General features: G+C 36.2%; 1 protein-coding gene across 1 annotated transcript in view; it reads right to left on the bottom strand.

The window, feature by feature from the left end:
* RFX6 (regulatory factor X6) overlaps positions 1–13331 on the bottom strand; it is a 62863-nt gene that overhangs the window by 15172 nt on the left and 34360 nt on the right. Inside the window, exons 7-9 of the mRNA XM_066371798.1 lie at positions 5762–5869; positions 1881–1958; positions 1655–1768 (exon numbers count right to left, since the gene is read on the bottom strand). Coding sequence (XP_066227895.1) covers positions 1655–1768; positions 1881–1958; positions 5762–5869 — 300 coding nt within the window. The remainder of the gene's footprint in view (positions 1–1654; positions 1769–1880; positions 1959–5761; positions 5870–13331) is intronic.

Below are 13331 nucleotides of genomic sequence, written 5' to 3' on the forward strand. Positions count from 1 at the left end.
CATAGAAGCAGTGCAGGTCCTCTAGGCTGGCAAAGTAACTTACTGGGCCAGCGTGGGGAAGAGGGCCAAGAGGTCTGCAGGAGAAGATATTTCAAAATGTGGGTAGACACTAATATGCCTGTGTAGCCAACCAGCAAAACACACACATATTTCATGTGTATGAGACAGTAAAACGAGACAGCACTGTCTATGCTCGGTATGTTAATTTTTAATGGATTGGCCTTATAATAATAATAATGTACTGTTTCAGGGACTAAAAAATGAGGCCACTCCCTAAAGGGGAATGAAAATCTGGCAGAAGCTCATCTGACTGCTCCATTTACAGTACTCATGGTGCTTCTTCTGTGAAGAAGAGAAACTTAGTTTATTTAAAGGTACTTAAAGTCAGACTTTTGTGTTGGACTCAAAGAAATAAGCCAGGGGAAAATGCTTAAAGGATTTCTTAGAGGCAGTGAGTGACAGTCCTAACGGCTTTATCTTGATTGTGGTCAACGCTTGTGCATGAGTGTGGGTTCTTTACTTCGGCGCACTCTTGGAGCTACTCTTTTCCCCTTTCCTGAGCTCTCTCAGGTCTTAAATACTGCAGACAATCAGTGCAAACTAAATCCATTCCCTCTAGATAATGATACTTTTATTCAGCCCCCCAACTGAAACAATCCTCACTCTCCTTGTCCTTCTTTAACTTGAACTAATGGTAGAGAATCCCTGCGCTTCCTCCTCTATTTTCTTGCCCTGTGACAAGGGAGAGCAGAACAGAGGGTGAAATTAGGGGTACCCCCACTCAGCACCAAGCCTGCCTGTCAGTCCTTGGATGCAAAGTGGCTTGTGAACTGAGTCTATTTAGCTTCTGCTTCATTTCATTGCAACTAACTTGGAAGGATTTTATTTCCTTAACGCTTAATGCTTAACAAGGCGCTGTCTTGGGTTTTCTTGCTAATTCAGATTGTTTTTTAAAAGGAAAGCTTTTCTTCCATCTTATGACGATTTAACAGGTAAGTGTAGGCAAACGCACTTTAAAGTACCCAGATTTCAATATAGTCTTCTCCCTCGCTTGGACCTTGTTGCTCCTTAACTACAGAACAAATTGGCCGGGAACTAGTCTTTCTCCTTCTTGCTATATGTTTGGCGAGACCAATCAGCTCATCTTCTCTGTCCACGATGTCTTCATGATCCTTGATACTTGGGGACTCTTATTTGGTTTGAGAGTAGAAATGACATTACACATTAAAGCTAGAGATTTTCAAGATTTTCAAGTTATTAATCCTATGAGAGTGCTTAATTCTGCTTTTCCCCAAAACACTGATTTTGTGAAAGAAAATATTGTTATTTAATCTGAAAGCACCTTGAACAGCTAATAAAAATTAACTGTTCATGTATCACTATGCCACATTTAGAATTATTGCCACAACACACATTTATTAAGCTTCTGTCATATTCTGTTATAAACAAATGTTTTACTTGTAAATTTACATTAAAATGCATACACTATCAAACATGCACTATTAAACAGCTTGCTTTCTCACCAGAAAAAAATAATTAATCCTGTTTCTACAGCCAGAAATAACAAATTTATTTAAAATATATTGCAAAAATTTAGATACAATGCTCTTAAAAGAAATACACAGTTCATGTTTAAGAGAGCCAAAGATCTTACCTTATAAAGGATTGAGTCACAAACACAGAAAATGTCGATGATAACAGGGTTTTCAAGCAGGGGAAGAAGATGATCAGGCATCCCTTGCCAAAAATGTAATAAGAAATGCTGGATCTAGTTGTAAAGCAAAGATTTTGTACATTAAGATTTTTTTCTTCAACTCATATAAAGGACAGGACATGAACGTATTTATAGTGTGGTAGCAAGGATTTTTTGTCAGTCTTACCTCTTCGAAGTTCCCATTAATTGCATTGTCCAGGATGCACTGGCAGTGAGTTTTGTACATCATTATGAGGGTATCAACCTGTAAGCAAGGAAGAGGCTTAACCACAGCACCCTTTCAGCACTGCCTTCCGTTGTTCATGTGTTCATTTTTTTCATTTATTCAACACACATTTATTAAGCTTCTGTCATATTCCAGGCATTGAGCTCAATGGTGAGGAACCAAAACTAAAGGAAACATTCTTATTTCAAGGAGCTTTCTGCCTTGTGCAGGGAGAAAGGCAAGTGTCGTGTAATTATAGTACAGTACCATAAGACAATGATAAAGATGTTATAAGCCAAAGCAACATTGTGATTTTCTGCTTACTAAGAAAATTAACTATGACTGGAGAAGTAAGAGTAAAATGGTAAAATATACATACTCTTCAAATTTAACTTTTATTAAGTGGATGCTTGGGCAGTGTGGTGTAGTGGTTTCCTATTTCAGTTCTAGAGTCAGTTAAACTTGAGCACTCAACTCCACTGAACTTTGTACCACGTGTGACTTTGAACACATTTCTGTCTCTGAACTTCAGGCTTTTTGTTTTTACGTAGAGTAGTAATCATATATTACTTATGGTGTTAAGATTAAATAAGATGTGATGCATATAGAACTGTGCTTGGTACACTGTAACACTTACTAAATATTACCTAAAATTAGTAAAATATCAAATGACTTTACCCCAAAAATGTTTGGACATTAAGTACATTGAGTATCTATTATGAAAAGCCTCTATTTCCATGTTACCACAGATATTTGTATTGCTTAAAGTTTTAAGCATATTCTAAAATTTAGAATAGATTTGAAGTAAATAATATTCTAGCAACTTACCAATATTCAAATTCAAAACTATTTTATGTTAGAAATGTCCTTACCTGTTACCAGTTAGGAGGTTTATGTAAACAAGACCATGTATTGGAGGTTAAGGGTGTGAGTTTTGCCCATAAACAACCTAGATATGAATGTCAGTTCTAATCTGTCACTTACTATGTGACATTAGACAAGCTACTTAACATTTCTGTGGTTTAATTTCCTCATCTGTAAAATGGAGATAACAACAACAATAAAAATCTAACAGGGTTGTCATGAGGACTAAATGAATTAATATATTTAGTAAAGTGGTTAGAGTAATCCATAATACATGTTAAGAAATTGACTGGTACTAGCTATTTGTATCCCATAGTATCTAAGGTGGTGACAGTGATGGTTATTTCCTTTCTAATCTTTTTTCTCTCTAATCTTTATCCCTGCAGCCCAATGACAGCACCCATTTTGAGGGTTTAGCTCAAACTGTATAGTGATAATATCCAAAATACCAGTCTCCCTCCAAGAAGGTATGCTGATTATAGGACACATAGATCAGGATATGTCACCATTAATGCAATTGATGCATGTGCTATACCTTGGCAATGATATTTTAGTTTTAAAGGAGTCATAAAAGATAGAAGAGAATTCATAACTGATGTCAAAAATTAACCCCTTGAGACCTGCAACCTATTAAAATACAAATAAGCTTTGATCTTTGCAAGTATTTTCATTTATTTGTACCAAATTTATTCTTTTATACATAAATCATCAAAAAATTTTAATCTTCTTATTGGTACTTAATTTATTTTATAATTACATAGTCTTAGAACAGTAAATTTTTATTATATTAGACTTTGTATTCTTTAGAAACATAATTTTGCTCCATTTTCTAAGAAGAGACATCACATTATAGATAGCAGGAGCAGAAACAAGAGACTGACTTTATCTCCAGTAAATTCAGTTGGCATGCAGTGGGGGTCGGGGTGGGGGGCAACTGCTTTGAGTCACAGTATGATGAGGCAGAAGTCAGGCCCCTCAGCTTCAGCTAACACCCCTCACTGGAGTTAACTTCTCACGGGCAGTTTCTATCCTTTCTGCTCAAGCAAGCAGGTGCTTGGTGTCAGCTCAATCCTTCCTTCTTTCCAGGAATGGTCAAGTTATCTGGGGGACTTGGCTACTGGCTAAGAAGGTGAAAGGCGAGGCCCAGGACTCTTAAGGAATAAAGTGAGTATAGTTTCTCTTGCTCATGATGGAGAGAGATAATAATGAACTTAGGAACCAGAAGATATATCAGCACTTCGATTCATGAGTAAGAAATGATCTGCAGACCAGTCTTTCAAGTTGACATGTAAGGAATCCTTGGAGGCTAGCAGAGAAACTGAACTAAACTATTGGAACATCTTCCTCCCCGCTCTTGTTTCCTGTGTTGCTCTCTCCATGCCCCTCATACTCACCGGGTATATTTACACAGTAAGCATCTTGATAATATGTTTGCATGTAAGCAGTCATCTCCACAAAGGTACTCAACAATACCCTCCCCCAAAAAGCTGTGCTCCCTGAAGTGTCACTGATTTACACAGGTTTTCCCACAAACTGCCACATGTTAACATTTTCTGGAGGTATTTCGAATCTGAAGTCATGATATCACACATTAGCTCTATAAAGTAAAAAGAAAAAAAATGGTACATGTGCCATAAGAGAGAACAGTAGAAAATGGACATTCTTCAGAAACTTGCCTGGAAATGGCATTTGAGAATAACCTTCAATATTCTATCTGTTCTTAACTGGGACAGTATGGGTGCCATCACAATGAACCCTGGAAGTTACTGTGCATATCTGCCTATCTAGCAATAGATTGATTTTTTTAAATCAATGTGTTAGTTTATTTCTGGTTTCTATAGAAAACCCATTATTAAAGTAATATAACTGAACATTAGTTCATCATAATCCTCTCTCACTGCACCTTTGAAATATGACCTGACAATACACAATCACAGGTGTTGTCTTCAAATGCTAATAAAAAATAAACTCTAGTTTTTTTTAATGTAGAATTTATGTCCTAGTTTAGTAATGGATCCTGTTATTATTCAGCTAGTAGGTATACAAAAATGACTCTAGAATTTCAGAATTAGACAATTCAGCAATACATTTTATTACATAAGCACTAAAAAATCTCATTGAAGATTATTTATAAACTAAACCCTATGAAAATTTTTTCTTCCCTAACTTTCAAAAAATTTGCAAATGTGGGAGCACTAAGAATTTTAGAATCAAAAAGAAGGTGTATGATCATCTAGTGCAGTGGTCCCCAACCCTCAGGCAGTGGACCGGTACCAGTCCGTGGGCTATTTGGTACAGGTCTGCAGAGAAAGAATAAATAACTTACATTGTTTCCATTTTATTTATATTTAAGTCTGAATGATGTTTTATTTTTTAAAAATGACCAGATTCCCTCTGTTACATCCGTCTAAGACTCACTCTTGACACTTGTCTCGGTTATGTGATACATTTATCCATCCCACCCTAAAGGCCAGTCCATGAAAATATTTTCTGACATTAAACCAGTCTGTGGCCCAAAAAAGGTTGGGGACCACTAATCTAGTGTATATCCTTGCCTTCATCTAGGTACCTTCCCCCAGAGCCAGTACACAGTGTCCGGGAGAAGTGCTTAATGACTATTCACAAAAATTAAATGGTGTTTCTCAAAAACATAAATGTTATGATTTTTTTAAAAACTCCATATGATAGATATACTCCAGTATTTTCTTCCTTGGTACTGAGTTTAAAAAAATAATGTTTAGTCTTGTAAGGTTTATTTTATCAACTCTTGATTATGTACTATCATGGAGATGGTAAATAATTCATTAGATAGTGTTTAATCAATTTTCGTAGACATTTGTCTCTCATACAAATCAGTCAATTATGTTTGATTATGCAGATTTCTGACTGCTTCCTGCAAGTGGCATGAGATTCCTAGCAAAGTGAGATAAGGAACCAACATATCAGAAAATCAATAGAGAAGTAGTTTTAATTGATACCTTTTCTTTAGAAATGCATCCTTGGTACACAAGGTGTTGAGCACTGGGGAATTCTGGAAGAAGTGTTCCGGTTTTTGAGCTAAGTGAATATTTACGAGTGAAGCCACCCTATAATTTAGAAAAATGAAGGGAAATAAAGTCATTATGAAAAACAACAATGCTAATCAAATAGAAATTCATAACATTTCATTCTTCTTTATCCTGCAAACCATGAGAAATTAGAAGATTTAGGTAAACTGTTTAAATTGTGTAACTGGATAAACTAGACATGTCAGCAGAATTACTGTTTCTAAACTGTAAATAATTTCATAGGATAAATTTTTATTACTTTGGATTTTAATTTTGAGTATTTTTCAGTTTTCACAACTTTTGAAGATTTTAGTTCACATTTGTTAAGAGCATAAAGTTTGAAAGATCTTTTAGAACTACTGAAATTATTTTAACAATGAGAGAATCAAGAAATGAAAATCTAGTTTTGTCACTGATAAATTAAATAAATGAGATAAATTAATGTATTTATTCAGTCTCAGAGACAATTAGCCATAAAATTTTGATTAGAGCCCAAGTCTTCTAATCCCCAAATTAGTACCCTGGATTTTCCCACCTCAACCATCCCCCACGGTAAATTCAGATATTTGTTTTTTTTAATCTCTTGGGGCAAGCACATCTCTATCAGGTTTTAGATTTTAGCCTCCCTAATCTTTAGTTTCAAGTATAGATAAGAAAAGGATTAATCTGATTAAATATTTTTTAATAAAAGAATAAAAATCTACTACATATATAGTTGTCATAAACTGATATACTAACACAGCTGATCCTAATCCACTCTATTTAAACAGCTTTAATAATTTAAGATATGATTCAAAGGTCTCCAATGCTTTCGATTTGTCACTGATGAGCACAAATTACCATTGCATTATCAAAAATGATACTGTTGTCCCCTGGCAAGTTGGCTCAGTGGTAGAGCATCAGCTCAGAGTGTGGAAGTCCCAAGTTCAATTCCTGGCTAGGGCACACAGGAGAAGCACTCATCTGCTTCTACACCCCCCTCTCCTCTCTCGCTTTTCTCTCTTCCCCTGCCGCAGCCAAGGCTCTATTGGAACAAAGTTAGCCCGGGCCCTGAAGATGGCTCCATGGCCTCTGCTTTCAGGCGCTAGAATTGCTCTGGTTGCAATGGAGCAATGCCCCAGATGGGCAGAGCATCGCCCCCTAGTGGGCGTGCCTGGTGGATCCTGATCAGGAACATGTGGAAGTCTGTCTCTCTGCCTCCCTGCTTCTCACTTTAGAAAAATACAGAAAAAAAGATACTGCTAATAAAAAGGAAAAGAATTAAATGCAAGAAAATAAGGATTTTAATTTTATAGGAAAGAAAACAAGTATTTGCTAAACAGAACAAAAATGCATTTAAGTTATAATTTTAGAAGAATTTATACCCTTTTATAACTTTTCTCTTGTGTAGAAAATTATGCTTATTCATCCCAAGACATAGTTTGTGAGATGGGAAAAGTGAAACAGAAAAATATAAACCAAAAAAAAAAAAGACAATACATAGTATTGTATTAAATTAAAGTTAAGGATTGAAAATAGTCTCATTCCCATAAACAAGTAAATTTTAGTAATAAAAAAATTTTTCCACAAAGAAAATAAAAACAGGCCTAGAAGATGTAATATGTGGGTTTTATCAATCATTCAGGAAACAAATTATTTCAAACTTAAAAGAATTTTTCAGACAATAGAAAAGAAGGATCATTTTCCAATTCATTTGAGAACATTTATGTCAAAATTAGACATAGAAAAAGAAGAAAAATTTTTAGACCAACATTGCCTATTATTATACTAGCAACAGTACCAAACAAAATATTAGCATATGAAATTTAGCAGTGTTTAAGAATAATCATAGTCAAGTTAAGTTTAAATTCACATTAACTGGGGGGGGAAAAAAAAGAAATACCATATATTATATAATCATCTCACTTAATGCAAAAAGTTTTGTTTAACAATTCAAGTTTTCACTTGAATCAGACTATTCACTTTCTCTCTCTCTCTCTCTCTCACACACACTCCTACCCTCACTCTTCCCTCCTTCTTTGCAAGCTACAAATAGGGAACTCCTTAATCATTCAATAAAGAATATCTGTCAAAAAACTATAATAAATATCATACTGAATGGTAAAATACTATAAATAATCTCTTAAAAATCACAAATAAGATAAAGTTGCCCACTCTCACCTCTTTTAATCAACACTGTACTACAATTAATAATAAGTAGAGCAGGAAGGCCAAAAAAAGTAATGAAAGATTAAGTATTGAAGAGAAACAAAATCAGCATTATTTTCCACTGATACAGTTGATTATATTGAATAACTAAAGCAAACTACATAAAAAATAGTTACATCAATGAATACTGTTAACGAAGTTGCTGGATATGAGGTTAATGTAAAAGTCAATTCATTTTTCTTAATTTTATTTAGAAAATTAACTTTAACGGGGTAACATTGATCAATAAGAGTACATAGGTTTCAGGTGAACATTTCCATAGCATTTGAACTGTTGATTATATTGTATACCCATCACCCAAAGTCAAATAATTTCCTGTCACCTTATATTTGTCCCTCCTTAGACCCTCTCCCAATCCCCTCCCCTCTCCTATTCACTCAAGTCCTGTTCCCCCTCCCCCTCTTACCCTTCCTTCTGTAACCACTTCACTTTCATTTATGTCCATAAGTCTCAGTTTTATATCTCACTTATGTGTAAAATCATACAGTTCTTAGCTTTTTCTGATTTACTAACCTCATGGACTTTAGCCATAGAGAACAATTTATGAATTTGACCCCAAAGGCAAGGGAAGTAAAGGTAAAAATAAATGAATGAGACTATATCAAACTAAAAAGCTTCTGTACAGCAAAAGAAACTGACAATAAAACAAATAGCCAGCTAAATGGGAAATGATATTTGCAAACAGCAGCTTTGATAAGGGGTTAATATCCAGAATATATAAAGAACTCACAAAGCTCAGCAACAAACAAGCAAACAATCCAATTAAAAAATGGGCGGAGGACCTGAACAGACAATTCTTCCAAGAGGACATACAAATGGCCAACAGATATATGAAAAGATGTTCATCTTCTCTCTCCTCTCTCTCTCCTCTCTCTCTCCTTTCTAAAATGAATAAAAAAAAAAAATGTATGAAAACGAAAAAAAGGCCTGACCTGTGGTGGCACAGTGGATAAAGTGTCGACCTGGAAATGCTGAGGTCGCCGGTTCAAAACCCTGGGCTTGCCTGGTCAAGGCACATATGGGAGTTGATGCTTCCTGCTCCTCCCCCCTTCTCTCTCTCTCTCTCCTCTCTCTCTCCCTCTCTCTCTCCTTTCTAAAATGAATAAAAAATTTAAAAAAAATGTATGAAAACGAAAAGATGTTCATCTTCACTAGCTATCTGAGAAATGCAAATCTAAACTACAATGAAATATCATCTCACACCTGTTAGATTGGCTATTATCAAAAAGATAATAACAAGTGTTGGAGAGGGTGTGCAGAAAAAGGAACCCTCATTCACTGTTGGTGGGAGTGCAAATTAGTAAAACCATTATGGAATAAAGTATGGTGGTTCCTCAAAAAACTAAGAATAGGATTACCATATGACCCAGCAATCCCTCTACTGGGTATCTACCCCAAAAACTAAAAAAAAATTGGTACATAAAGACACAGGCACCCCCATGTTCATTGCAGCATTATTCACAGTGGCCAAGGCCTGGAAACAACCAAAGTTTCCCTTGATAGAGCATTGGATAAAGAAGATGTGGTACATATATACAATGGAATACTACTCAGCCATAAGAAACCATGACATAGTGACATTACAACATGGATAGACCTTGAGAACATTATACTGAGTGAATTCAATTTCTTAAATCAAGGGACAAACTTTAAGAACATGAAAAAAAAGATACTGTAAAAAATAACAGAAGAGATGACATCAGAGAAATGGCGCTGTAAGGAGCGATACCGATAAATCTCCCCAAAAATTCAATGAGATCTTCAACCAGAGACAGAAAAATCTATCCCTGGAGTCTCCAGAAGTTCCACACTAAACGCAAAGGTATGATTGAGCGAAAAATTAACTAAATATATAATCAACCCCAAAGGAAATAAGGAGGAAGAAACATTCCGCCTTCCTCATTAAACTGAATAAGGGCTGCTTTCACTGGCAACTGAAAGTATAGGAACTAAGGCGGGCAAAGGGTGTGAATAGAACCAGAATACGGCACAAACAGCCAAACCAGGCTGCGGCACAAACATCCAAGCCAAGGAAAAACTGTGCTTGAGGCAACCCAGTCAACACAAGCTAACACTCACGCCAAATCCAGACAAAGAAAGGCACTTGGGACAGCCATCCGCCCCGATCTCCTGGTCGGGGGCGTGCAGATAGTGGGTGAGAGATTCCTCCTAGAGCCCTGGGATTGGGTGCCCATGTTCCCGGACAGAGGGGCAGAGTCAGAGGCCTTTGTGTGGGCCAAAAGCAGAATCTCAGGTTTGCCCCTGTGCCTTGAAAAAGGAGCGCACTGGGAGGGAGCGGGAGTGAAATTCCCTACGCTCGAACTTTTCTGTGCGGACGGGGCACCTCACCCAGAGTGAGAGGCGGCTGGCCGGTATCCTGGTCGCTGAATGCAGATAGTAGGCGAGAGATTCCCCTGGGAGTGGGCGCCTATGCTCCAAAACAGAGGGGCAGAGTCAGAGGTCTTTGTGTGGGCCGAAGCCTCGCCTGATTATACTAGCAGCTCTGACTGATTGAGCCTTACCCAGAGCCCTGTGCTGAGTGGGAATAGAGTTGGGATTTGCCAGCTCTTTGAGCCTCTTACTCTCCAGGCAGAGGCAGCAGCAACCCCATAGCTGGATCATCAGGATACTAATTCAGGAAGGAAAGACTAGGAGAGAGGTTCCGGGAATATGGACTCTCTCATTGGTGGAGCCAGCAAATGCTAATGAGCCTCGACTGCCAATGAGACTGAAGCCCAATATATGACATCGCCATAGAGACTTATCAACTACAAACCTCTACCTAACCGTGCCACAGGGGCAGAACCCGGGGTACAGAGTCAACAACCAGGAAGAGGGAGAAAAAAGAAAAAGCAAGAAGATAAACTCTCAAAATCAAGAATAATCCACAGACTTTATAACCTATCCCATTTTATTATATTTGTTCATTTGTTTCTCTTATCTTCTTGTCTTGATTATTTTCTTCCTCTTCCAATTTGTCATTTAATTCTCTGCTGGTCTTACTCTCTCCTCTCCTTGAACTACACTACCCATTATTGTTACATCTCCCATTATCTTTTCTTTCTTCTTTCTTTCTCTCTATGAGGGTTGCACTCCAAACCCTTAACTCTATCTCTTTCTCTCTTTTTATTCTTTTTTCTTCTTTTTGTGTTTTCCTCTTTCCTTTTTTTTCTCCCTCTATATTAGTTTCTTCTATTCTCCTTTACTTTTCCTCTCATTCAATCCTCAATCACGAACAAATTACTTTATCTGGGACTCAAATTTTTCTTTGTGGCACTTTGGGGTTTTTTTAATTCACTTTTTAAACTCACTAGCAGGGCTCTCAACCCTGGCTCTCCATTTTAACTAGTTCTTGCTCCACTAAATACAATAGTAATTTTTTAATTTTTTCCCCTTTTTCCTGTTTCCCTCTTATTCCTCTCATCATATCTCTTAGTCAACCATCACCAAAAATCAAATCATTTTATTCTTGACCCAAATTTTTTCCTTTTTTACATTTTGTGGGTCCATACCCCCTTTTTTGCTCCTTTATCACTTCTCCCCAACTCAGGTCCTCCATTATAGGTAGTTTTTGTTCTATTTAGGACAATATAATTCACAGTTCACCACAAGGTTTTTTCAAAAAGGAGGGGAGAGAAGAGGAGAAGGAAAAAAAGGAAGGGGGAGAATAAAAATAATTTATTTATTTATTATTTTTTATTTTTTAACTTCTTATTCTTTATTAATGCTCATTAATACTATCAACAAAACCACCCTCAAATGCCATTAAGGAAAAAGAAATCGAATCTAATGGATACAAAAGACAGAGAGGTAGCACAGATAGTTGAGGAAAAATCTATGGAGAAAAACTTTAATATATTGGAAACCTTGGAGCTAAATGACAGAGAATTTAAAATAGAAATCCTAAAAATACACAGAGATATACAAGAAAACACAGAAAGGCAATTTAGGGAGCTCAGAAAACAACTCAATGAACACAAAGAATATATTACCAAGGAAATTGAAACTATAGATATAAATAAAACAGAGATGAAAAACTCAATTTACGAGCTGAAAAACGAGGTAACAAGCTTACCTAATAGAACAGGCGAGATAGAAGGTAGGATTAGTGAAATAGAAGACAAGCAACTTGAAGCACAACAGAGAGAAGAAGAAAGAGACTGAAAAATTTTAAAAAATGAGAAAGCCCTACAGGAATTGTCTGACTCCATCAAAAAGAATAACATAAGAATACTAGGTATATCAGAGGGAGAAGAGAAAGAAAATGGAATGGAGAACATACTCAAACAAATAATAGATGAGAACTTCCCAAGCCTGTGGAAAGAACTAAAGCCTCAAATTCAAGAAGCAAACAGAACTCTGAGTTTTCTTAACCCCAATAAACCTACTCCAAGGCACATCATAATGAAATTGGCACAAACCAACGACAAAGAAAAAATTCTCAAGGCAGCTAGGGAAAAGAAGAATACAACATATAAAGGAAGGCCCATTAGATTATCAGCAGATTTCTCAACAGAAACTCTAAAAGCTAAAAGAGAGTGGACCCAATATTTAAAGTCCTGAAAGAGAGGAACTTTCAGCCAAGAATACTATACTCACCAAAGCTATCTTTCAAAATATGAAGGAGAAATAAAAACATTCACAGATACAGAAAAGATGAGGGAATTTATCATCAGAAAACTCCCACTCCAGGAATTACTAAAGGGGGTTTTCCAACCAGATAAAAAGAACAAAACAAAACAAAACCACTAGTAAAAACTCCACCAAGAAAACAATAAAACCAAATTTAAACTGTGACAACAACAAAAAAAAGGGGGGAGAAGACGGAGATTAACAGTAGCAAAGGACAATGGAGTGCAAAAGTACTCACAAGATAGTGCACTACAATGAACAGGGTAGGAACCCTTTTCATTACTTAAAGGTAACCACCATTGAAAAAACCACCACAGAAGCACATGATTTAAAAAAGATAGCAACAGAGGAAAGATGTATGGAATACAACCAAACAAAAACAAAAGATAGAAAAACAAAAGAGAAGAATCAAACAAGACACAAAACTAACAGAAAGCAATTTATAAAATGGCAATAGGGAACTCACAAGTGTCAATAATTACACTAAATGTAAACGCATTAAACTCTCCAATAAAAAGGCACAGAATAGCAGAATGGATTAAAAAAGAAAATCCAACTGTATGCTGCCTACAAGAAACTCATCTAAGCAACAAGGATAAAAACAAATTCAAAGTGAAAGGTTGGAAAGCAATACTCCAAGCAAATAACATCCAAAAAAAAG

Source organism: Saccopteryx leptura, chromosome 3 (assembly GCF_036850995.1).
Source record: "Saccopteryx leptura isolate mSacLep1 chromosome 3, mSacLep1_pri_phased_curated, whole genome shotgun sequence".
NCBI classification, from domain to species: Eukaryota; Metazoa; Chordata; class Mammalia; order Chiroptera; family Emballonuridae; genus Saccopteryx; species Saccopteryx leptura.